Source organism: Drosophila teissieri, chromosome 2R (assembly GCF_016746235.2).
Source record: "Drosophila teissieri strain GT53w chromosome 2R, Prin_Dtei_1.1, whole genome shotgun sequence".
NCBI lineage: Eukaryota > Metazoa > Arthropoda > Insecta > Diptera > Drosophilidae > Drosophila > Drosophila teissieri.
This window is the reverse complement of record NC_053030.1, coordinates 18,974,194-18,999,581: the sequence shown is the minus strand read 5'-3', so window position 1 is coordinate 18,999,581 and position 25,388 is coordinate 18,974,194. Positions and strand designations below refer to the sequence as shown.

General features: G+C 43.7%; 5 protein-coding genes across 15 annotated transcripts in view; 2 read left to right on the top strand and 3 right to left on the bottom strand.

Annotated features, from left to right (window-relative positions):
- Nucleotides 1–304: 304 nt before the first annotated feature.
- LOC122614248 (endoplasmic reticulum metallopeptidase 1) lies at nucleotides 305–3,544 on the top strand. Of its 2 annotated transcripts, none has more exons than XM_043788782.1 (11): nucleotides 305–325; nucleotides 384–1,078; nucleotides 1,139–1,223; nucleotides 1,291–1,411; nucleotides 1,472–1,626; nucleotides 1,688–2,071; nucleotides 2,137–2,426; nucleotides 2,482–2,551; nucleotides 2,612–2,758; nucleotides 2,833–3,324; nucleotides 3,383–3,544. In XM_043788782.1, exons 1-11 carry the CDS (start codon nucleotides 305–307, stop codon nucleotides 3,542–3,544), a joined length of 2,622 nt encoding a protein of 873 aa, XP_043644717.1. The 2 variants fall into 2 exon arrangements, with proteins under 2 accessions (XP_043644717.1, XP_043644716.1); XM_043788781.1 differs by having other exon boundaries at nucleotides 2,131–2,426.
- Nucleotides 3,545–4,045: 501 nt separating this feature from the next.
- Nucleotides 4,046–6,041, top strand: LOC122613181 (cytochrome b5 reductase 4). Its single transcript, XM_043787230.1, has 2 exons — nucleotides 4,046–5,392; nucleotides 5,449–6,041. The coding sequence occupies exons 1-2, from the start codon at nucleotides 4,083–4,085 to the stop codon at nucleotides 5,744–5,746; spliced, it is 1,608 nt and encodes a 535-aa protein (XP_043643165.1). The 5' UTR covers nucleotides 4,046–4,082; the 3' UTR covers nucleotides 5,747–6,041.
- Nucleotides 6,042–6,067: 26 nt separating this feature from the next.
- On the bottom strand, nucleotides 6,068–9,974 carry LOC122613180 (succinate dehydrogenase [ubiquinone] flavoprotein subunit, mitochondrial). 2 transcript variants are annotated; one of them, XM_043787227.1, is made up of 5 exons: nucleotides 9,936–9,974; nucleotides 9,710–9,800; nucleotides 6,754–8,351; nucleotides 6,549–6,699; nucleotides 6,068–6,490 (listed from the first exon to the last, which is right to left on the bottom strand). In XM_043787227.1, the coding sequence occupies exons 2-5, from the start codon at nucleotides 9,764–9,766 to the stop codon at nucleotides 6,311–6,313; spliced, it is 1,986 nt and encodes a 661-aa protein (XP_043643162.1). In that variant the 5' UTR covers nucleotides 9,767–9,800; nucleotides 9,936–9,974; the 3' UTR covers nucleotides 6,068–6,310. The 2 variants fall into 2 exon arrangements, with proteins under 2 accessions (XP_043643162.1, XP_043643164.1); XM_043787229.1 differs by lacking the exon at nucleotides 9,936–9,974 and adding an exon at nucleotides 9,889–9,925.
- A 258-nt stretch (nucleotides 9,975–10,232) lies between these two features.
- LOC122613182 (protein CTLA-2-alpha) lies at nucleotides 10,233–10,812 on the bottom strand. Its single transcript, XM_043787231.1, has 2 exons — nucleotides 10,654–10,812; nucleotides 10,233–10,590 (listed from the first exon to the last, which is right to left on the bottom strand). Exons 1-2 carry the CDS (start codon nucleotides 10,690–10,692, stop codon nucleotides 10,390–10,392), a joined length of 240 nt encoding a protein of 79 aa, XP_043643166.1. The 5' UTR covers nucleotides 10,693–10,812; the 3' UTR covers nucleotides 10,233–10,389.
- A 1,027-nt stretch (nucleotides 10,813–11,839) lies between these two features.
- Nucleotides 11,840–25,388, bottom strand: part of LOC122614869 (protein hu-li tai shao) — a 28,886-nt gene continuing 15,337 nt past the window's right edge. For 2 of the 9 annotated variants that reach the window (XM_043789564.1, XM_043789565.1), the window contains exons 5-12: nucleotides 24,839–25,322; nucleotides 24,072–24,783; nucleotides 23,887–24,010; nucleotides 22,753–22,863; nucleotides 22,393–22,687; nucleotides 22,248–22,328; nucleotides 22,114–22,185; nucleotides 15,892–19,730 (exon numbers count right to left, since the gene is read on the bottom strand). In XM_043789564.1, coding sequence (XP_043645499.1) covers nucleotides 15,982–19,730; nucleotides 22,114–22,185; nucleotides 22,248–22,328; nucleotides 22,393–22,687; nucleotides 22,753–22,863; nucleotides 23,887–24,010; nucleotides 24,072–24,783; nucleotides 24,839–25,322 — 5,628 coding nt within the window. In that variant the 3' untranslated portion in view covers nucleotides 15,892–15,981. Of the gene's footprint in view, nucleotides 12,895–13,077; nucleotides 13,146–13,591; nucleotides 15,402–15,889; nucleotides 19,731–20,313; nucleotides 20,383–21,529; nucleotides 21,598–22,113; nucleotides 22,186–22,247; nucleotides 22,329–22,392; nucleotides 22,688–22,752; nucleotides 22,864–23,886; nucleotides 24,011–24,071; nucleotides 24,784–24,838; nucleotides 25,323–25,388 lie in introns of those variants that run through there. The other 7 variants (XM_043789568.1, XM_043789569.1, XM_043789570.1 and 4 more) reach the window with 7 other exon arrangements.

The following is a 25,388-nucleotide window of genomic DNA, read 5'->3' as shown; positions in this document are numbered from 1 at the left end:
GCTTTAATCGACTATCAGGTACCTGTTGCTCTAGTAGCTAGATTTAGTAGCTAAATCCAATATACAATTTAACTCTATGAGTAATAGTTATTAATATTTTTAAAGTTTTGATTCCACTTGAGTGACTCTCGCAATGCAAATTTTTTTTGTTTAATTGTGCTATAAAATTTCAAGATATGATTAGGAACCTTTGATAATTTTTGGGATATAAAGGCGTTTAGCGCAGAAATCAATTTAGTCTAGTTTTGACTCCCATTTTAACGAAAGGCAGAAAGGCAGTGTCTGCAACTCGAAATTTGCAAAAATGGGTGACAAGGATAAACTGGTAAGTACACTTTTACTAATAAGGTAACTAACTAGCTAGTTTTAAATTTATTTCTTAGATTTTAGACGAGCCCGTCGAAGAAGGAGTCAAAACGTACTCCAAGAAGCATGGAAAGAAACACAAAGGATACCTTCAAGTGCCCTGGTACTTTGCGGGTGGCATTGTCCTGTTCTGGGGACTGCTCTTCGTTGGCGTGGTGAAGCCGCTGTTCTACCGACTCCCCGAACCGCTGACAGTGGAGGATGCCTCCAAGGGAGTGTTCATTGCCGAACGGGCACGGGCCAATCTGTATGATTTCCAGGCCATCGGCACCAAAGTGGTTGGAAGTGATGGCAACGAGCACAAGACCGTGGAGTTCCTGCTGAAAGAACTCAATCTGATAAAGGATAATATTCAAGAGGATCTCTTCGACATGGAAATCGATTTGCAGCATGCCTACGGTGCGTATGTGAAATGGAACCTGGTCAACATGTACCAAGGCATCCAGAACGTGGTGGTCAAGCTCACGCCCAAGGCCAGCACCAGTGAGAACTACATCCTGGTGAACAGCCACTTCGACTCCCAGCCCACCAGTCCCTCCACCGGCGACGATGGTCACATGGTGGTCTCCATTTTGGAGGTGCTGCGCGTGATTTCATCATCGCGAGTGCCATTCGAGCACCCCATTATCTTCTTGATCAACGGATCCGAGGAGAATTCACTGCAGGCATCTCACGGATTCATTGCCTACCACAAATGGGCTAAGAATTGCAAGTAAGCTTAAGGAGCAGTTAGATATAGTGTATAGAATTATAAAATATTATTTTTTACAAGGGCGGTCATCAATCTGGATGCAGCTGGCAGTGGAGGTCGCGAACTGATGTTCCAATCTGGCCCGAATTATCCCTGGTTGGTCAAGGTAACACATTGCCCAGCTACTTAAGAAGCTATCTAGATATCTAGCTGTTTGATTTGGTATCTTGCAGATATACAAAGAGGGCGCCAAGCACTACTTCTCCACCACCATGGCTGAGGAAATCTTCCAAACGGGTCTTGTGCCCTCCTACACCGATTTCGACATTTTCGTGGAATACGGAAACCTTATTGGTGAGTTAAGCTAACTACTGATTTTTTGGTTGAATATAACTAAGCGGATATAAATGACAGGTCTGGACATTGGCCAGTGCATCAATGGATTCGTCTATCATACTAAATACGATCGCATTGATGTGATTCCAACGGCAGCTCTTCAGAACACGGGCGACAATCTTCTCGGTTTGGTTCGAACTCTGTCCAATGCCACCGAACTGCGAGATATCAGCGTAGGTACCTTTATTTTATATGAGAGAACTTTAGTTTAATTTTGTATTTTCTTAAAATCAGGCCAACCCCACTGGCAACACCATTTTTTTCGATGTCCTGGGCTTGTACCTCATCAGCTACTCAGCCGATGTTGGTGTAAAGCTAAACTATGCCGTGGCTGCAGCAACAATAATCCTGATCTATTTATCCGTGCTGCGCATAGCGGAAAAATCGAATGTCGACTCCGAGCAGATCCAGAGCAACTTCATCTTGGTTCTAGTGGTCCAGATCATTGCCTTTGTACTGGCAGTGGCCCTGCCCCTTTTGGTGGCATATGGCCTGGACAAATATGGCTTGTCTCTTAGCTACTTTGCCACTCCATCGCTCCTGGTCGGCTTGTATGTGTGCCCCAGTCTTCTCGGCCTTACTCTGCCCAGTTATATCTATCTGAAGCTGAAGAATACTGTAAGTTCGTAGCATGGTTTCTGTACTCAGTTCTTTTGTAATATTGAACATTCGAACAGGATAAGGTTAGCTTTGCCCAGCAAGTTCAACTGATACTCCACGGACACGCCGCGGTGGTTGCCATCCTCTGCATCGCCATCAACTACTATGGATTGCGCACCACCTATGTCATCACATGGACGCTGGTCTTCTACGTAATCCCATTGGCCTTCAATCTCATTACCACCCTGCATGATCGTGGATACTCGTGGACTGGTATATTGAAAGTGATCCAGGTGGCCCCGTTCATGTACAACAGCTATCTCTTCTACTGCTTCATCGTGATACTTACGCCCATGATGGGTCGTTTTGGAGTGTAAGTGATTTTGCACTTGGATAGGCTTAGTAATCGAGCTTTATTGCCATTTTAGGGATACCAATCCAGACTTGTACATTGGAGGTTTGACCGCCCTGGGAGCCATATTGTCCATGGGATTCTTGGTAAGAACACCATGACCATAAGTGTTTTATGTATAACAAAAGTATTTAAACTATTCCTAGATTTTACTGGTTAATATGTCCCGCCGATCCGGATTAGTTCTCTTCGGTCTGTTGGCCGTAGCGGCCGCCTCTGTATATATTGCCAGTTCCACGGACATCGGATTCCCCTACCGCCCCAAAACCAACGTACAGCGAGTGCCCTACCTGGTTAGTTATAAACCATTAATGGGTCTATAAAGTTACAGATAACCATCACTAACTATTACTATCATGATTTTCAGCAAGTGCGCCGCGTGTTCTACGAGTACGATGGAACAGTGAGCAAGGATGAGAGTGGATATCTGTTCAACTTCCAGGATCGTCGCGGAGTTACTCCGTTGCTGGAGTCCAATGTGGATCTCACTGGCCTGGTCAACATGACATCCGACTGCGCCAAGTACATGATGTGCGGCATGCCACTGTACGATCATCGATGGGTGGAGGCCATGGAGTACACCATGTGGCTGCCGCGAAAGAATCCCGTTTGGACGCCAGCTGAACCCATCCTAACGCTACTGAACAAAACTATCCAGGCGGATAGCAATACTGTTCGGTTCGAGTTTGAACTGCAGTCGCCGGATCACACCAGCATTTTCATTCAGCCCTACGAGGATGTGACCGTCAGCAGCTGGTCGTTCCTCGCGGAATACCTGACCACCAATTCACCTCCGTACCACATCTACTACTCCTTCGGCATCGATGACACGCCACTGCGCTTCTACATCGAACTCAAGGCAAGCGAATATCACAGTATCTTTGAAATCCATATTTCATTTGTATTTATTTCCACAGAAATTGAATCGCGACTTCACTGTCCCACTCTTCCAGTTGGGCGTCTCGGCGCAGTACATGCACGTTGATGGCGATGAGGAGGCCATCAGAATGGCCAAGTCCATACCCGACTATGCCGTCAGTATTCAGTGGCCAGCTATGTATAAGAAGTACATCTTTTAGAATGTTATCATATAATACTAATTAAATATTGCTCAAGAAAGAGTTTGTTGTATATATTAAAAAAAAGACTTTGCTCATTTAAACTATGAATTTTTTTTGATTAATCGTATTAATCGTAGCCATCAATTTAGGTCTTACCTATCCTTTGTGCTTAAGCACATGAATATAATGAGTGGGTGCTTTCCATAGCCATAAAATCATTTAGTTAGTTAATCAAGAATTATGGGGCCTCATAAACGGACTTTAACGCCACTCGTTGCCAATTTGTGGGTGCTCAAGCGGTTAGCCATACAATCAGTAACAGCAATTAGGTTGTGGTGGGTCCGAAATCATAAAGATTTCTTATATAGACATACATATAATATATACTCATTAAAATGACATATGCATTTTTAAATAGAACCGCCAACAACCGGGAAACTAGTTCATTTTGACTCCGCCACTGGTTCCCGGAACCAAATACAGAGAACAGCTGTTGTTTGCCTTCCATTACTTCTCACTAAACAGCTTGTTGATTTCCTTTTTTGTGGGACTAATTATGTCCGATCCGTCCCTTAAACCACCCGCCAGTAACCAACCACTAAGGCCACCTAAACAGATGGCTCCTGCCGGATCCGGCGGTGGGCTCCAGTTGCCCACCACTGCGCCGCAGAAGCTGAGCTCCAATGGACCCACCGCTTCTGGATCGGCCACTGGTAATCCGCGCAACAAGTGCGCGCTGAAGCCGGGCCACTCCCTGATGAACTGGATACGGCTGTGCAACTCTGGAGCGGATCTCTCCGGCACCGGTGGACGTGTGGTGCCCGTGTCGCGAACCGAACTGGCCCGGCACAACAAGGTCGAGGACGCCTGGATGGCGATTCGGGGTCGTGTCTTCAATGTCACCCGCTATATGGACTTTCATCCGGGCGGAGTGGACGAACTGATGCGTGGAGTTGGTCGTGATGCCACCAAATTATTCGATGAGGTGCACGCCTGGGTGAACTATCCACAACTGTTGGGCAAGTGCTACGTGGGACCACTAAAAGAGAATGAGACCAAACCCGCCAAGGATACTCCACAGATTAGCAATGTGATATTGAAACCACCGGAAATAGTGCCACGCTTCGATTGGATTCAACAGAGGAGCGAACTCACCCTCGTCTTCTACACACGCAGCCAGGCCAATCCTGGCCTGGTAGTTCGTCGAAAGGACCTCCAGCAACTGAGTGTACGAGTACTTGTCCAACACAATTGGCACAGCTTTGATTTTCAACTGACCAACAGTGTTGTATGGCCTCCAAAGGTAGCGAAAATAGGTTCGGAAACGGGGAAAATTGAGTTGGTTCTGGTCAAGCAGGAAGCGGAACCATGGCCAACGTATGGAACACATGTGTCCAACAGATTGGACTCCAACAGCTTACATGAAGAAACATTCGAGTATGAAGTAGTTAACTGCAAGGATTTCAATCACGACTCCTTTGAACTAAGTCTGCAAAGCGTTGGTCAGGACGTTCTCATGATCCTGCCAGTTGGTTACCATGTAGACATAGAAGTACCTCTGGAAGGGAGAGTAATTCAGCGAAGCTACACACCTGTGGATCATTCTTATCTGCGTTTGGAGAACAACTTGTCAACGAGTTCAGAATGCTTACACTTTTTGATTAAAAGGTATCCCAACGGCCCCGTTTCCAGTCACCTGCAAAAGCTTCAAAGTGGTTCTCGCGTCCATTGGAGTGCTCCACGAGGATCTTTCCAGCTTTCGGATCTTACTGCACACAGAAATATACTTCTCCTAGCAGCAGGAAGCGGATTGACGCCCATTCTGAGTCTAATTCAGCCCATCCTGAAAAGAAATACAAACCGAATGTAAGTTCTCCCAAATGAGTTTCAAATGTACTCGTACTCATTTTCTACATTTGCAGTGAAAGTTTGCAGTTGTTATACTTTAACAAAACCACAGAAGATATCTGGTTAAAGGAGAAACTGAATGAACTGCACACCCACGACGAGAGATTCAGCTGCACAAACTATCTCTCCCAATCGGAAGATAATCCACAAAGAGTATCGCTGGAGCTGCTATCCCCCATGTTCCAAAAAAATCAGCCGGAAAGATGTACTTATGTGCTCATCTGTGGACCAAGTGGCTTCAACACCGCTGCCGTCGATATTTTGAGCCAACTGGATGTTAGGGCCAATCAAATTCATGTATTCCGCGGCTAAGTGAAGACATCATTTCGTTGCGCACTTAATCTTCATTACATTTATTTAATGTATAGCAAATGTTTCGACTTTTGTTGTTTATTATTGTTTTTACACGTTTTCGTTTTAATAATTTAATAAGTTTAACAAATACTAGAAAATGTAGTTGGATTTGTTTTCATTTGCTTCTAAACAGGCTGCGTCGTCAATATCGCCTCAGACCTAACTCGTTGTCTACTCACACACATTTTTCGCTTATGTAATATTGTTAATAACCGACAACCAAACAGTAACCAAATGGAGGGCAGCGTACAGTGAAAATAAATAGAATCAGCGGAGTAATTTAGTTTTGTAAATAATATAGATATAAAGAAAAGCTGGATTTACATTTCATCACAAAATGCCCGGAACCGCTGCCGAGTTCCCAGTTACCAGTTGGTAGCATATTGCGGCGCATTGGTTTGACGATTTGACAAAATTTAGTTACTGGCGCCCACAAAGACGTTTAAGTAGACATCCGTACGAGTGATTGCGTGATGGTATATGGGGTGTGTATGCGGGTGTTCTGCAACTCCAAGTCTTCATTTAATAGGAGCGAATCGCTGGTGGAACAGTAGAGACTTCGTTGTCCAGCGTGGTATCGATCACGTTTCTGTAGTCCAGCGTTATGTCTCCGTTGTCATTGCACACCCACGACAGCGTGTGCTTGCGCCAGTGCTGCTCCATGGGCTTCTTCTGCTGACCTTCAAGGGGCTTGCTGAAGTCCTGCAATACATTTTGTTCCATGATAAAAAGTTCAGGGACTAATTGAATGGTAACTTACGTATTCATCCTCGCGAACCTTGAAGTCCTCACGGGCATGGGCACCTCGCGATTCCTTGCGCGCCTCAGCGCTCACAATAGTCATCTGGGCATTGGCCAACAAGTTCTGCAGCTCCAGCGTCTCCACCAGATCCGAGTTCCAGATAAGCGACCTTAAAGTCAAGGAATGTTAAAATGGAGCCCAAATATACTGCATTAATATTTACCTATCCACAACCTTGATGTCCTTGAACTGCTTGTAGATCTCCTTCATCTTGTTCACACCGTCCTGGAGGATGGGACCATCGCGGAACACAGCAGCGTGATGCTGCATGGTCTTCTGCATCTTCAGACGCAGATCGGCGGTGGTGATCTGGCCGTTGGCATGGCGCAGCTTATCCAGGTTGGCCACAGAGGCCTCGCCAGCGTTTTCCTTGAGGGTGGGAGCCGGTGCACCAGGCTTATTCAGTTCGGCGATAGTCTTGGCGCATGCACGTCCAAAGACCACCAGATCCAGCAGAGAGTTAGCACCCAGACGGTTGGCACCATGCACCGAGCTGGAAGCAGACTCACCAGCGGCATACAGTCCCGGCACAATCACATCCTTGCCATCCTTGTCAACGGTGATAACCTGGCCGCGGTAGTTGGTTGGCACACCGCCCATGTTGTAGTGCACGGTGGGCAACACGGGGATGGGCTCGCGGGTCACATCAACACCGGCAAAGATCATGGCGGTCTCGGAGATGCCAGGCAGTCGCTCGGCGAGCTGCTTGGGCGGCAAGTGGTGCAATTGCAGGTACACGTGATCCTTCTCGGGTCCAGCGCCACGACCCTCCATGATCTCGATGGTCATCGAACGCGAGACGACGTCGCGGGAGGCCAGATCCTTGGCCACGGGAGCATAGCGCTCCATGAAGCGCTCGCCATTACCGTTGATCAGGTAACCACCCTCACCGCGGCAGCCCTCGGTGATGAGACAGCCGGCGCCGTAGATACCAGTGGGATGGAACTGCACGAATTCCAAATCCTGAGAGGGCAGTCCCTGTCGAGCAACCATGGCGGTACCGTCACCGGTACATGTGTGCGCCGAGGTGCAGGAGAAGAAGGCGCGTCCATATCCGCCGGTGGCAATGACCGTGTTCTTAGCGCGGAATCGGTGCAGTGTGCCATCCTCCAGGTTCAGGGCCAGCACACCACGGCACTCGCCATCCTCGAAGATCAGATCCAGGGCAAAGTACTCCACGAAGTAGTTGCAGTCGTAGCTCAGGGACTGACCGTAGAGCGTGTGCAGCAGCGAGTGACCAGTACGATCAGCCACCGCACAACAGCGATGGGCCTGTCCGCCCTTGCCGAACTTCAGACTCTGTCCACCGAAGGCGCGCTGGTAGATCTTGCCGTCCTGGGTACGCGAGAAGGGCATGCCGTAGTTCTCAAGCTCAATGACAGCCTTGGGCGCCTCGCGCGTCATGTAGTGGATGGCATCCTGGTCGCCCAGCCAATCGGAGCCCTTGACCGTGTCGTACATGTGCCACTTCCAGTCGTCCTCCTCCATGTTGCCCAGAGCCGCATTGATGCCGCCCTGAGCAGCGATCGTGTGCGAGCGAGTGGGGAACAATTTGGTGATCACCGCCGTGCGGAATCCCTCAGCCACCAGGCCAAAAGCCGCCCGCAAGCCGGCACCTCCTGCTCCCACGACGATCGCATCGTAGGCGTGATCCACCACCGGGTACTGCTTCGATATCTTGTCCGGATTCGCCGCCGAGGCCTGCTGGCGGCCGTGTGTGATGTGGTAGCTGCGCTGCACTCCAACGGCTGCCGCACGTTGCTGCAAGGTATAAATTGGGATAAATGAGAGATCGGTAATAGGAAATTTAAGCGAATTCAAATTTGAAAATCACACATTCTCTAATTGCTAAGGTGTGAAAAGTAACTACCACATTGTCATTATCATTGTTTCATATAGAATCTATATTATGGAACTGCAAATAGAAACATTTTCTGATTTGAAAGCCAGGCTTGTCAACAAAGTCATCAATTTAATGTTTGCTTTAGTCATTTAATCATAATTCACAATCGTTTGCGAAAAAATTACGTAAACTCAGACTTGAAAGTTTACTGCCTGTGTTGCCATTACTCAAAACGCAGTCATAGTTTTAGTAACCACGACTTTAACAGTCACCCAAAATGTGCGTGAGTATGTTTACTTAATATATACTAACTAAATTTAAATATACACCTTTGCGAATACATTTTATACGTATCTGAAGTAGCACAGTGTTATCTTATCAGAAAATTCCAACAAATATTAAGGGCGGAAAGTGCACAAAACGTAGTTGCAACTAAAAATCCGGTCATTAGTCAAAATTAAATGTAAACAGGTGTACATAACAATTAAGATGGTAGTTAAGATAGTATCTGCGGAGAGTATGAGAACTCTAATGACGTCGGCAAGATAAATTGATAAAAGCAGAAAGAGCGACTTGCAGTGATAACGGCTTATGTAATAAACAAATTAAATAATTGAACTGGCATTTTTCGGAGGGGTTTCTAGCGGAAGGGGGCGGGGTAGATCAGCACGCTGATCAATTAGCTCCATTGTATAATCAGCTGTTAAGTTCCGTGACGTGCCTCCATCGCTCTCTCCCTCTCTCTCTCGCACTGTCTCTCCTTTCCTCTCAATTGTTTTACTACATATTACTATCCGCTCTTGCATGAATCTTCCGATTGAGCGGTACTTATAAAGCTTTCCAAAACCAAGTGTTTCAACTGCACTTTGTTGCACGAAATGCCCAAATGCACGATATCGTTGATGCAAAGCAGAGTGTGGATAAAGGGGGGGCGGGGCGGCAACATAACATAACCTCGCTGGTGCACACATACCTAGCTTTTCACAATAAAAGCAGGAAAATTGCAAAACACTCGATTGGAATGATATTCGCTATATAGAAATTACTATAATCCGGCAGAGGGCACAGATTTAATGCATCTAGCCCCCACAATTTGCTCACAAATTACATAACACAAGTAAGGGCGGCGCGTTTTTGGCCAATTTGTGGGTCTTTTGCTGTTGTCACATCACGAGCGGCTGGGTTCTCTGTACAGCCGGTTGTATAACCACTATTAAATCATATTGTTTTCCACGGTGGAGCCTGGGGTTTCACTTCCAAAACGGGGAGTACTTACCATGGAGGTGACTGCATTTTTGGCCAAAATCGATGGCACACGCATGATTCCGGACATGTTTGGCTGGGTTGCAAGGTACTACTGCTCGATTCTGCAAGAGATTGGACCGAAAACGATGGGTTACGCGCGTTGTAAGAATGGGTGTTTGGTGTTGGTACAAAATAAAAACAAATAACTACGTGTATCGATGTGTCTATGTGATTGAAAAAAGGAAAAGTTTACAAACTTTCAAATGTTGTGTGTGAACTGCCGCTCGTCGGCACTGCAGTTCGGTTCACTGACTCGCTCAATGAACGCTGAACCGGAACTGGTTCGGTGCGCAGGGCGTTCTTCGGTTTGCAGTCCAAAAGTAAAAAGATACTGTGTACAAGCCTACATATTTTTGGAATGGAAATTTACCATCTCCGCTATATGTATTTATTTGCATTTTTCGTATGGGAAAAGTAAACCTTGGTTCATTGAACCATAACTCAATGAACTGTTTTTCTCCCAGCCAAAGTGGCCAGATCACAAAAAGACCAAATTCTTTGAAATGTATAAAACAGCTGATTTATTGTTTATTTGGGGGTAGATAACACAAAAAACATTTAAAAATACAAATGCATATTTATAGAATTACAGAGAGATTCCTGTCTTAACAAAATGTCTTCTTAAAATCGGTTTAACTCGAGATTCTGTTTCTAATTCGGCGGCACTCGTTTGCCACAACGCTGGGCAAACTCCTCGGGCGTGAGATCAGCCAAATGATTGATTCCCATTTTCCAAGTCACTTCGCCCTTCTCGAACTTCCGATTGTGTTCCTCAATCCGGGCTTTGGACTCGGCGTAGATCTGACGACGCATCAGATCCTCCTCCGCCTCGTAGTTCTTCTCGAACTTGGACTAAGGGAATCAAGTGATTTGTAGATATTGCGTCGCTCACAAGGATATGTATATTGACCTCACCTTGTACTCCACCCACTCTTCATCTGAAACCAGGGACATCTTGACACTTGTAATTTTGGTGACCGACTAAATTTCGTTTCAATTTTGTGCTTTTATCACGGTTTCGCACTGAGTCACAGCATATAAACACAACAAAGGAATGATAATATATGCAGCTGATCAGAGTTGCCACTTGGGTGAAAAACAAACATAAATAACAGTGGGGCCTCGTTAATCAAAACCGAATATTCTTCAATATCTTCTTGAGTTACCCATTTTTTGTATAACCAAAATTTTAAAACTTCATCACTCGTAATTAAAATATACAAACATTTTCTGAGTTGCAAACTTCCTTATTAGGCGGATTGTTGAAATTGTGAACTAAATAAAGTGGTCACTAATTATAAAGTTATCCTTGCATAATCGGAAAAGTAAATCAATAAAAAAAAATAATTAATTTCAAATACTTTTGAATTTTGTACAATTTTCAAGTTTTTCTTTATTATGTGTTTACTTCTTCGTGTGTTTCGTGTTTTTTCTTGTGTATAATACGAATTTAAATATATATTTATATGCATTTTCTTACACTCTAAACAAATTTTAAGAATAAACTTTCGGCTTTTCGTTCGCTTTTTTCAAAAGTTTTTTATTATTTGCACAGAGTGAGAATATTGACAAATTTCTAAGGTTAATCTAAGGACAAAATTATACAGACTTTTTCGCTTTAATAACGCAAAAAAGTTGCTAGAAATAAGCTTCTGTCGTTGCGCAAATAATCAGTTTAATTATACTTTATAATTTGCCGTTTTTTTTCTTGTTTGTCTAAGGCTCAGCAATGCAAGTATTATGTTGTAAGGAGAGTGTTTTTTTAATGTGAGTGGGTGGGTTTGGGTAGGAAAAGCAGAAACATTCGATTTATCTGGCATTAATTATCAGGGTTTTTGAGTTTTATGTCAGTTAATTTGAAATGTAAATGCGTTTAAGTTGTGCCTTAAAATTTTACATGCTATGGCAGTCGTATATAGTTAATTGCAGTACTCGTTATTCATCGGTTTGAATATGAATGGGAAAGCGATTACAAATCAAGCACATCTACTTACAAAAGAAATGCTGAAATCAAAAAATCCAACCATTCTCTGTGATTGTGTTGTTTCTGCTTTCCTCAGAGTAATCGCATGTTTGAATGCGGGTGTAGTGTATTTTTGGATTTTCGTTTTCTTCATAATTTATTGGTTTTTATAAATATATATATGTATATGTATGTATAAACAGTTTTACGTACATAAAAATATATAATTATTTATATAAAAAACTAATACGATTGCTGCATGTATACAATAATTATTTCTTCGTTTGTGTGCAAAGTGTGGCTGCCCGGAATTTAAAACAAAACAAAACGAACACAAAACATAAAAAGCGGTTTCACAAAACACACACACACATGCTCAGAATATCAAATTGTAGTTGTTGTCATCGAATTTATTGCGTTTATAAAAAATATTGCATTTAAGTATTATGCGTACCATACGCATGTACCACGCTTGTATGTATGTATGTCTAAAAACAAAAGTTTGTCCTTGCTTCAAACAAATCTTTGTTTCCATCAGAGCTGCCTGGGAATTTGTACCCTTTTCATCTGTTCATTTGCTTTACCATGTAATCATGTAATGTGTTTGCGTAGTTATTTTATAAGCTAATACATCTAGAAGATTTTTGCAAGTTACTTGTTTAGGACAAAGCGGCGTGTCGGATATTGCGTGTAAGCCTGCGAAACTCCTTCTCGTTATCATACAAATTGTTGTGTGAATTGCGTTTGTTTGTGGGGGGGGAGGGGTTGGTGTTGCCGTGGCCATCGTATAAATTAAAAATTAGAATTATATTATAATAGATATAAGCTGTCAATGCGAATTGGGGCAGGGGTTGGATCCCCTTAGATGCATCTCGATCGATTTTAGCTGCTCATCTGTTGCTTGCTTAGGCCTCTCTCTCTTTTACGTAATTGTAATGCTTCTTTTGCTGATCTGGCTAAAGTTTCCTTAATTTTTGTTTCGTGGTTATCATTGTCGTTATTTTTCCTCGGTTCCCGCTGATGGTGGGAGGTGGTCAAGATTGCTACTTCTACTGATCCCCCGCTGCTGGTCGGTCAGCTTAGGCCTCGGCCTTCTTCTTCTCCTTCTTCTTTTTCAAAAACGATGGTGTGCGCAGACCCTTCTTCTTCTTCTTGTCTTTCTTGGGTGATCCGTCCGTGGAGACATCCTGGAACCGTAATAGAAATTTGCAGTGAGAATATCGGTTGCGCAGCGGTTAGTAAATCAAATGAGGTTAGCTTAATGCGTGATGTTGTGCAAAACTGGATGTATACGATGAAGCGGTTACTTGCTAAACGTTTGCAATCCAGCTTAATGCTCGTGAGTTTGAGTTTGAGATCCCATTAGGTTTACTTACCTCTTTACTGCTCTGCGAGAAGGTGCTCAAGTGTGCCTCCGAATGATCGCCGTTTTGTACGTTTTCACCTGTTGCAAAAGGGTAAGAAAAAGTCGTTAGTACGATGTATGGCAGGGTAATTTGGAATGGGTTTCCTACAAATGTAACTCAGTGGACGCACACAAAATATTTGATATTAATTTCGTAATTACTTTCACCATATGGGACACGCACGAATAATAATCTAACTAAAACATGTACATGTATTAAATGTTTTGATTGGTGAGGGGGTATAAGTACATAAATGGAGTTTGGATAGACAAACAGTGGGACATGCAGCAGGATCAGCAATATATGTTAAAAAGCAAGCAGACATGCACAACAAAATACAAACATAAATAATAAATGAAATTATGTTACCTGGGCACTGATTAAACTTAACTGATTGAAATGAATGTTTCGTGAGTATGAACACTTAACTTAAATCCTTCACTTTTATAATGAAAATTATATTTATTATATTTTAGTTATAAAAAACAAAAATCAAGATTCGACAAAAATTAAACTTAACAATTTCACAGATGTTTAAATGTACAATGGTTGGCTCAGATTCAGTTTTAACTTTGCATTTCCATATTGTGCTTAAGTTACAGTCTTAACATTTAAATTAAGAGAACAAAGGAGTAAAAAAATGCATTAGCTAGTTCGATTTTTAAATTTCCAAATTATGATCATTAAACTTAATCTAGTTGCTTTAAACAATCATTTCACTGTTGTCGATTTGTAAACATCATAACAAAAGCGAAGATGTAAATTATGTACATATCAAAATCGTAATACGGATATCTAGGAGCTGACAATTCCATCGGCCAGCTGCGAGAAGCGAGCCCGACACTCGTGTATGATGGCCTTGTTGTGCAGCATGTGGGCTGTCACCACGCTGTTCAGCAGACGCTCTAGTTCCTTCTCCAGACTGCTGAGTATATCATTCAAAGGCTCACCCTCCGCTGGCAGTTGCGGAGAGCCTTGATCTTGTTTGGTCGGCATATCGGCCATTCCCACAGCCACATAGCTATAGGTGTGGCACAACTCCGGTGCCGAGTTGCTGCGGTGCACCATGGATGATGAAGAAGCCGGCGCCGGCGGAGGCATCATTGCTGAAGAAGGCGTAGCGAGAGGAGCCCGCGATGTCGTCTGTTCAAGCAACTCCGCCTGTCGCTGCTTGAATGCGAGTTGCTGCGAAATGTAGTGGATCTCCTCGTCAATTACCCTCTCCAACTTGGCCCGAAACTCCTGCTCATGGGTGTGGACCGTTTGCACGCATTCGGCATTGCGCAGCGATACGTTGATAAGAATTTCGATGGTTGCCGGTGATTGTGTGGCTGTCGGCGTGGGTGAGCTGCTCAAGGTCAACTTGACGTGCTTGCTCTGGGTGTAGGCCTCGGCCTCTTGACTGGACGAATCATTGCTGGTGGTGGTCAGTCGTGGGCGCCTGCCGGTGGAATCGCCAAGACCACTGTCGCCTGCACAGCGAAAACTTTCCTCCTGCTCGGCTTCTGGTCGCTCCCGATTCGTTTGATCCCTGTCATTGGCATCAGTATCTTCGGGTAGAGCATGGTTACTAGGTAGAAAGGTATAGCTGCGGTACAGACCGCTGTCCTGCTCCCGGCTGCGCGGCATATTGATTGCTAGGCCGCTCATCAGGGATTCCAGCTCATCTAGACTGTCGTCTAGGCCGCTGCTGGTGGTGGCGCTGTACACCCGCTTCTTCCGCTTCGGAGGCGTAACTTCCAACTGAATGTGCTTCTCAGAGATAAAGGATTGCGATTGCGATTGGCACTGGGTTGGGTGCGTGGATGTCACCACATTGAGCAGCTTGCGGTTGTCCATGCTCAGTGTCGTGAGATCTATGAAGGATACGACCTTCTCGCGTTGCTCGGCCACCCTTTGCCAAATTGATTGATGTTCCGGATGCAGGAGAATGGTAGGCGACGTAATAAGCGGACAATTGAAACCGAAATGCGAAATGGTGCGATACGGTGTTGATGAAAACCCGCAAATGGAATGATTCCTCTCTTCCGGCAACGATACAGAAGCCATGGCATTGCGAACAGGAGTGCTGCTAATAACGCCCGACTCATTGCCCATGAATCCGGCGCCACTTTCGTTATGCTGAATACTCATATTGCCATCGTGAACTGGCGGATAGTTGTGCTTGCTCACGGGCTCGACCTTGTGTATGACATAAACCTTCTGCATTAAGGGAGCCATTTTGAAGCAGGAATGCATGTACTGGCCAGGCGAATAAAGGAACGCATACTTTTGGGCCAGTTGAGAGATAAGTGCTAGAATCGATATATATCAAATGGCGGGTGTTGTGCATACAGAAAGTAATGTTAGTATGATTCCGAGCACCTGGACCTCCAAAAACGCTCACTATACGGACAGCATCACACACTGGACAAACGACAATTGACGGGAAACTTATTCTAAAACATTATGATGGAATATTTACTACTAATACTTAATCTATGAGTTTTACTGCGTATATTTTATAAAATAAACAAAAATACAAAGTGAAAGGAATAATATACACCCGTAATATTACTTATACGTATATGTTTATGTATATATGTATGTAAACCATAACTGTAAAAATAAACACCCAAGGCTATAACTACATGTAATTGTTGTTAAAGTTAGTGAATACAAAACTAATAATTCAGCCTTCTTTGAAAGGTCCTCTATGCCGTATTACATTACAAAAGAAAAAGTTTTTAATGATACAAAGTTAAGTATACAACGGTAATGACAAGCAGTGTTAAATAATATAAAATGTTCCAAAATAGGATTTTTAAACTTCGTTTTTGCCTTTCATTTCTTAATATTTTTCTGTAAATTCTTTCTCAACTTCCGGTTTTACTGCTACTGGGGCATGGCCTCCTCACCACCTTCATCAATTAACCCATTTTCAAAAAGTCCCCCCAACTCTGATAATTCCTCTGAAGTCTCATGCTTTATGGGCTCCACCTCGCGCACAAACATCTCCAGACCACGTACAATGCAAACCGTGTCCAGCGTCACCACATCCTCGTCCCCAAAATGAGAATTCTCTTTGGGTTTCGCCGCAGCACCGATTATGCGAATTTTTTCCATTGCCGCTTTCGAAGTCGAGGGTTGGTCGTCGTTATCATCCATATCCTGCAGCACACAAAAGCTGTGCTCATCATCGTAATTACTATTTCTGTCATATTCTCCATTCGTTTCATCTATTCCTTCTGTTGTATCCCTAGGAATTTGGTGCGCTTCTAATCCACCTGCTAAGCGTGTGAGTTCTAGCGATGATCTGTCTTCTTCGAGTTGGCTACAGATTTCTGGACTTTCCAAAACGGTTGTACTCGGTTGTAGGTCCTTCACATGACCATCCGTTTCACGGTTAGTTTCCATGACAATTTCTAAAGAATTATCGGAAGAACTATTATAAATCTCCGGCAAATGACGTCTTTCGGTGTCGCTCTGTGAATATTCTCCCTCCTCTCGCGTGGTATCGTTGGCGCTATAGTACACAGAATTGTTAGTCGCATTCCTGTTACCCTCAGTTGCAGGAGATTCTTTCTCAGCTTCCTCCATTTGAAAGGTACTCGTTGAAATGTTATCCGAATTTTCACGATCCTCTTCATCGGGCACAAAGAACGTGCTGCTGGAATGAGTTCTGTGCAGGGATTCATTAGATGAGACTAGCTCGCGATGCTGGGCTATATTTCTACGCATAGGTGGAAGGATAACCAGGGGTTTGCGACGTTTGGCGAAGGGCGATGGTGGATTACCCCGAACGGTGTACAAAGCCCGAGCCCGAGCACGTGGAGGCGTTGGCAATGCAACCCATAGGCGGGCTCCGCTATCCCGCTGGCCACATTGAAAAGCACACACTGAGGATGGACTTGACTTGGCTCTAGGGGAAGTTACTGTGTTGCTTTTATGCTTTCTAATCGAGCCGGATGCAATTCGTGGTCTGCTGGCATTGCGAATGTTCTCCTGAATAAAGTTGCGGTTTCTGGTCGGACTGCTTCTGCACACAAATGTTGTGGATGAGATTACTCGATCTAGGGGAGTGTCTTTATCTATATATTCCTGATGTCCCTCCCCGTTCTTCTTTTGTTCGTCCTCCACACTTTGCTGATCCTCTGACCAGGATCGCGACATTCTGGGTGTTGGTCGGGTAACAAGATGAGTATGCGCCATCGAACTGCAGGGAGCACTGATATTATGAGCGGACAGCGATGAGCCGCTGGGAGTCAATGTGGTGTCATGTGGTGCATTTCTCGATATCGGTGTCCTTGGATTGGTGTATACATGCGTATGTGTGCGAAATATCTCTTCGGTGACCAAGTCTTGCAGCTTCTTTGGCGTCAACTTATTGCGAATACTATGGTCAATCTTTCCAAATATAGGCTCCGACTTGTCAAGTTTTTCTTCCTCGATCCGCTGAAGAATCTCGCGTTCTAGAGGTGTGAAAAACTGGTTGTCTGTCTCTAAGGAGCGAACTTCTTTGGACTCTCTGATCTCAGTCTCAACCAAATGATCATTTTCATCTGAGTCTTTCAGAACGTAATTGTGATCCATTGACGTAAAAAACTGGTTGACGGTTACTTTAATTGTTTCGCCAGGAGCCTCTGGGATCTCATCTTCCACGTGTAGATCATTTTCGTCCATGTCTTTCTCGTCGACACGATCCTTTTCCTTATCTGAGGGCTCATCTGGCTCCGTGGAAATGGGAGTAACAGGCTTTTCGTCGTCTCGCTTTTCCTCCTGTGCCAAATTATGGGTTAGTCCGTCGTTATCTTCTTCGCTGCATATGGCGATACTTGGGCTTATGGACAAATCGAAAAGTGGTTCCTGTACAGACACAGTGTCATCGGCTGAAGTAATGCTCACCAAACTTATCGACCGCAGGAGATTGCCTATTTCGACTGGTGAACTACTGGAAGAAACGGGTGATGTTTCAGTATGAATTTCTTGTAGTTTTTTGGTACTCTCCACCAGCTTTCCTAGGTTTTCGCCAGCTAAAGTAAGACTTTCCTCAAACTTTTGCAGAATTTTTGGTAACTCATCACTTGGCTCAGTCATTCCTTCATTGTGCAAGCAATCATCAGCAGTAAGAGTCACGACTTCCTGCCCATCGAGAGATATGTTTTCATGGGTCTGCATATGTTCTTCGGCTCGAGTTTCCCGATCTTGGCACAGCTCCTCAAACTCCGACTTGCGACGATGGCGCTCTTCGCGAGTCATCAATTTGCGGTCGATTTGATTGTCACTAGTCGAATCTCTCTCATTATAGACTTCGCCTAAAATATCGCCTATATACTGGTATTCGCCATCATTAACACTAAGAGTCACGACTTCCTGCCCATCGAGAGGTACATTTTCATAGGTTCTTTGTTCTCTGGCCCCAAAGATGTGATCTTGCCAAAGCTCCTCGAACTCAAACTTTCGACGCTGGCGCTCTTCACGGGTCATCAATTGACGTGCGACCTGATTGTCAGCAGGCGCAAAATGTTGATTAAACTCCGATGTGATGCAATGCTCGGTCAGCGGCTGTTGGGCAAACTCATCTGCATTACTCGCTATCATATTGTCGTGGGGCTCCAGCCAACGACCAAAGCTCCAGACTTCCGTAATGTCGACGTGCTCTGCACGGTAAATTCTGCGAGGAGGTGCACTTGTGGCACTCGCTCCAGCGCTGGAGCATGCCTGTTCCACAACCAGTCCCAAAAGACTGCTTTCGCTGTTAATGGGACGTGGAGTATAATTAATGTTAGTCGATTCTTCCGAAAAGTTAAACTTTTCGATTTGACTAAGGAAGTTTTTGATGGAAGAGGAGGGAGAAGAGCTCTTTGTCTGTGTGTACGCATTACATTGGACCCTCGGAGGTTGAGGCAACTTTGCCATTTGCCCCACATAATCGTATGCCTCGGATAAAGACGGCAACTGGCGTCGTTGCATGGGCGTGCTCCCGGCACTTGTCAGCTCCTCCGCACAACTACTAGCAGCTGTGCCAGTGCCAATCCTTTGCAGCTCGGGCTTGAGGCGCAGTAGTTTGTCGAAACACGCCTGGCACAATTGTTCATAGCGAGGTGTGGCGAAGATCTCCTCGTAGCTGATCCCCCGCTGCATGGGTCGATAGCCCAAGGCATGATGGTCTCGCTCCTTGGGCACATGCTTATGCTCAGTGTGTGGATGCTGGCGTGGTGAATTGAATCCAAAATGCGAACCCGTGCGATACGGCTGTGGATACATAATATTCACATGTTGCAATGGTCTGCGCGATGCGGTGGAGGAACCGGTGGCGCTGGTTATAGTGCATGTACTGGCGGTGGTGGCATTAGAGTGCCCAGCTCCTCCGCGATAGCAACTGGCCAGGTAGCCCAACTGCTCGCTATGTAGAGCCCGCAGCAAGGCGGAGCACACCTCTGGTTGGGCGCACTGACCCAAAGAGGCAGCTGTCGCATAGACATAGGTATACAGATGATCCGGTGATGGTATAGGATCCTCGCCCTTGGTTGCAAACAAGTCGCGTCGGCACTTGCTATTGCCGGATAAGTTCCTATTCCGCTCATATAAATGGTTCTCCTTGTCGTCTACACATATCTGATACTCATTATTCTTATTATCGCCTAGTTAAGGCGACATAAAGTCCAAGTGGGGGAGGTAAAGGAAACGAAAAATTGTAAGTATTTGTCACAATCTACAACCAGTACGGAGCCAGCATCTTAGGTAAGTGCGGCTCTCGAAATACATACATAATGCCAATACGTAGTGGATTACAGATCCATAAATCTGAAAAACATATCCCATTTTTCAATGGCATAAAGTCGCAGACCTAGAAAGCATATCTCAAGATTAGGGACCCTGGCAGTTTTATAATACATTCGAGTTGAAACAAGTTCCCTGTGCAAAAGAGTTGGCGATGTATCATTTCTCCCAAAACCAATGTAATGAATTGTTTCAGTGATAAATATCAACCTCAAACTATAGCTAGTGTTTAGTTGTGGTGCATTGACAATTTGCCATGGGCTTGTGGATTATATAAGGGTTATATTGAGTATACACCATTAACAACGAACTGCGAGGGGGGCTAGTGGATTATATGGGGGATTATGTTGTATCAACGAGATTATATACAATGGGCGTTTAGCCTGAGTACATTGAAGGGTGTAAGTACTAGGGAGTATCTTTCAAATGGGTCTTGTTCGTTACCTCGGCCAGTTGGCGGCTTGCGATTTGTGGCTGTGTGAGAGCGTTCGCCGTTTATAAAACTAAGTGTGGCTAAAATAGTATTGAGAAATAAAATTATAAAATCATATTCAGCGACAGACGAATGCAAGTAAATCGCTAAACAAATGTGAAACAGACGTAATTGTTGCCTTAAACTAGGAATACTTAGTGTTGCATGAGTTTTAGAGTTTAGTATCGATCAAGCATGCCTTAAACTTATGGTATACGGATTAGTTGTTGACTAATGCAGGAGCTGTATAGGGCAACTAAAGAAGCAATCAACAGAAAACAGCTGCAGTTTAAAACAAAAGGATGGAAAATTGCAGTTAACACGGAGAAAACCGAACAAAACAGCAAGCTGCAATTTAAGTTCTTGGCTAACAGCGCATATTTTGATTCAGCTAAGAGCATTCAGCAAAAGTTGACATGGCATGTTGAATGTGGTTTAGTGTGCAGGTGGTTTATGTTTTTGTTATGCTGAACATTTTTTCTATAAACTATTGTCTTGATTTTTTGTTGACTACACACTAAACCTTTGGGGCTGCACTCACCTCCAACTCAAAAGGGTTTTCTTTTTAAACTGCATATTATTTAGTTATTTTGTTTTTGTGTTATAGAGCGCAGCAGCCGCAGAAGTAGTAGTAGAAAAGGTAGTATGTAGTAGTAGTGGTAGTGTAGTAGTAGAAGTAGAATTTTGTGTTCTGTTGAGAGCTTCGGTTGCTTCTTGTTGTTGGTTGCTGGTCTTTCGTTTTTTTTTTTTTTATACATTTTTGGTTTATTTTATTTTTAGCCTACACACACTTCGCTTTCATATCAATACTAACTAGTTTTTTAATACACATTTTTCCTGTTCAATCTGCCAATTTATTTGGGTTTGGTCTTTTTTCCTATGTGAAATAATAGAAAGGTCAAATTTTGATTTACAAATTGCCAAATTCTGAAAATAAAGCCAAGGTAAAAATAAAACTGCAGCTTTTCTACCATAATAAGTTTCTTTTTGTTGTATCAGTTGGGATTGATGTGCTGTCGTATTGTTGAATGTTGAAATAATAAATCATTTTATACACGCCGTACAACAGTTGGTTCCTTGGAAGTATTGTATAAATGTGAATTGTATTGCACAGAACTAATATAAATGAATAACCAATTAAAACCTAAAAATTGAATTTCTAACAAAACAATTAAATTGTTGTCATTAACCATTTTAAGGATTTTACAGAAAGGAGGTTGTGATAGTATCAATTGCTACAAGAATTTTTTTGTTGACTACATTAAGTAATTTGAAAGTGTTGGTATCCATTGAAATGTGTGTAGTTTGGTCGTAAATGTGTGTTGGTAATTATATAATGCGAAAATACAGCAAAAAAAATAGAAACGAAAAGAGGGAAATGGCATAAAAATGTTATTAAATGTTAGGAATCAAATAAAATAAGAGTACCAGAAAATAAACTAGGGAAATAATACTACAAGGGATTTATTATAATTTTATAACTACGCAAAATACGTTATGAATATAGCAGCATCTTAAAGACTTAAAATATTAATAAAATTTATAATAGCTAACAAAAACCAAGTAAAACAAAAGAAATAACAATGAAATAAACAAAATAACTAAACAAAAAAAGAAGTAAAACTTTTAAACTTCGATCACATAATGACTTGAAAGACATAACTCATGGACAAGTGTACTTGAAATGTTTTAAAGTGTGCAATGATTTAAGTAATTTTGATCATATATATAAAACAGGTAAATCACATGTTTCAGTACAAAACTGGACTTACCATCGCTCAGCACGACTTCCGCCTGCCTTGGCACTGGCGCTTGTTGTGTTTGGATCTCAATGACCTGGTGCTCTAAAATATCCACATAAAATTAGTTTCCAGTAATCAGGATAGTTTGTAAGTAGTAAACATACCGGTCTCGGGTTCGCTTTGTGGGTATTTCTTTGTCCCCGCCTGCAGGACCGCTTCGGATTCCGAAAAGTCTGTGTCGGTATCTGCAAATGTTGTTGAAAGCATTATAAGTAACTATTTGGCTATTAATGAATTTGGCCGACTTACATTCGCCATGCACCGATTTCTTTTTGCGCTCCACCGTGCGTTTGTATTCATTGAGTTCATCGTCTGTGACGTTGTCGAATGGGTTCTTAGCATAGGGAGCCTTGTACACAGTGGCATTGTGCTGGAAGCCACGCTGGATGATTCCCTTGGAAGCGGCACCCATCATGACGACATGGTCGCCGGCCTGCGAGACCGTTGCATCCTTGAGTCGGCTCGCCTCGTCCCATGTCACGCCCTCCAGAATATGCGACTGTGGTCCGGCGGAAATCTTATCTGCCCGGCGGTTGTCCTTAATCTGTTTCAAAAAGCGCTCCCAGTTGTTAACAAAGTTCATTAGGATTACAAGTATTGAATACTGACTAGTTGCTGGACACGCTTAAATTCCCTTGGATTGGTTCCTGCAGGCACAAACTGGAGTGGATCTTCTATCCTCACTGGCGTTGAGTGGGTGGGGGAACCTTCAGCCACCCACTGCGATATTTGGTTTTATATTGTAAATTATGTGTTGTGTAGAGGTTGGGGTGGGATTAATGCAAATAGAAAAGAAAGAGAAAGAAATTTGATTTTAATGTGGATTGAATACTAGGATTCATATCAGTATGGGAAGATCTTAAAAATAAACATTCCCAATAAGCTGTTGGATCGATTTTTACACATTAAGTCGCCTTAGGTGAATAATTTTACACCAGTCTTAAAATTAATGTTATATTTAGGCATTCCAGAGCACGTTTTTCAGATTTTGTTATATTTTACATGTATATGTATTTGATCCAGTAATATCCCTAGAAAGCATTCAAATTCAATGATCAAATAAACATAAATTAACTAAAATAACAAGCATAAATGATTTTGTGCCTTGAATAACAATGAAAACAATCAGAAAGAGAATAAAAGAAAGATACAAAAAAACATGCAAAGAAAAATTTGATGAATGAAAAATAATGCGGTTAAATATGAAATCATTGATTCAGTAAATAATAAAATGTTTTATTTATTACGTAGTGATTAGTATTCATAGCAAATTTCTTTCTCTTTCTTTGCATTGTTTTAGCTCTTGTTTTCGAGGCAGCGAAATCCCTAAATGAGGCACAAAATCATCTATGCAAATTTTCATTTTTGTTTATTTTATTTATTTGATTAATGCACATTACACAGTATGTGTTTGCCTGCTAGCAAAGCACGTAAAATAATTTTGGTTTAGCACGAGTTTTAATTCTATTTGCAAAGTATATAAATATATAGAATTTGTATATTGATTACTTTCATTTACTTAAACTCTAAAAATTTTATGCGTGAATATTGTTGCAGCTTAGTAGCAAAGTTGAAACTAAATCTGAGTGCTAACGAAATGGAAATCATATATGGGTATAGTAAGTGGAATGTCTGTAAAGAGTTGAAGGATTCGGTGTCCAACAATTTCAACTATTTTCCCTCAATCTCCTTAAGGTTGGTGGTTTTGGTTTGCTTCATATCTTCGAAAGTAATGATTTCTACCTTTGTAATCTTCTTGGGATCCGGAGTGCCGGTCTCCAGAACCTCGACCTTTTGGTAAACGTTCGGCGAGTTGAGCCACCGGCTGCGGTCGCCGCCTTTGCGAATATCTCCCTTCTTCCAGATCCTAATTGGAAAGAGATTTTATTAGGCATTGTTTTGGGTACAATTTTAATAGGTTTCCTTACCCTTGACGGAAGAGCTCCTCCTCCTCAAGAAGATAGCCCAGTGATGAAACAGCTGGCGGCAGTTCGACGTCGTTCTTAGGCTTGGGAGGATCCGATTTGATCAGTGGATGGCGGTAGATATAGCCAGTGCGGTAGCCAGCATTATCCAGCATGCGCATCAAGGCCTCGAATTCAGCGCCACCCACACGCCACTTGGGCGGACTGCCCACCTTGGGTACGGCTTCGGCTGCCTCCTTTTCAGCAGCGGCAGCACCATCTTCGCCAGCGGTGACGGCGGCAAACTTCTTCTCCAGATCCTCCGGCGGCCGGCGTGACTGCTCGTAAATGGCCTTGCGCGACTCCTCTGGAATCAGCACTAAGTTATCCAAGCCGACGGGCAACAGCTTCAGTTGGGTCTCACACGCCTGCACAATGTGACAGGCGGCGAAGAAGGCTTCCTCGATGGTCTCTCCGCAGCACAAAGCACCGTGGTTAGTTAACAGAATCACCTTGGAGTTGGGACCAAGGCTGCGAACCAATCGATTGCGCTCCTCCTCGTCGAACAGTCCAGTATAAGCGTGAGTGGTGATCTCGCCCAGCACACAGGCATCCTTGGTCAAAGGCAACAGACCCGACTTCAGTGAGGAAATAGCCACGACTGGACTGCAACCAATATAGATGGCGCATCGAATGTCTGGACGGGCGGCATGTACCACCGAATGGAGGACAAAGTCTGCAAGAGTTAAAAATAATATATACATTTCATATAAATAATTATATAAACTTACGACTCTTGTTGCCGCCAAAGTTGGTGGTGCCCTGCTCCACAATCTGTCCTTGCATGTCCACCTTGTTCAGCGCTGAGGCAGTGATCTCGTGGTAAAGCAGGCCGTATGGATTAACCAGGAAGTACTCCTGATCGACCTTGAGTCGGGCGGTGATCTGTGCCCCCAGACCCTGGGTCCAGCCGTACAGATCGAGCAGACGGAATGTGGCGGCCAGCTTGCACCGGAGTATCTTCTCGCCCTTGGCATAGCCCATGGACTCGACGCCGCGTATATCGTTGATGGGCACCATGCAGTTGCTGCTCTTGAAGACGTTGCTCACCCTGGACACTGGTACGCCCACAATGTCCGACAGCTGCTGCAGGATTCCACTAGCGCCAGCTCCTCCATCGCGCGCCGAGTCCACGATACGCTCCAGCTCCTCGCGGAACAGCTTTGAGCCCATTATAGCCTCAACCCGCTTGCGACGCTCCATTTCGCGCATATCCTGCAGGAGGAGAAAGTAAAGTGGTGGTGAGTGTTTGGTGGAGGGGTTGTTAACCAGTTGGGACTT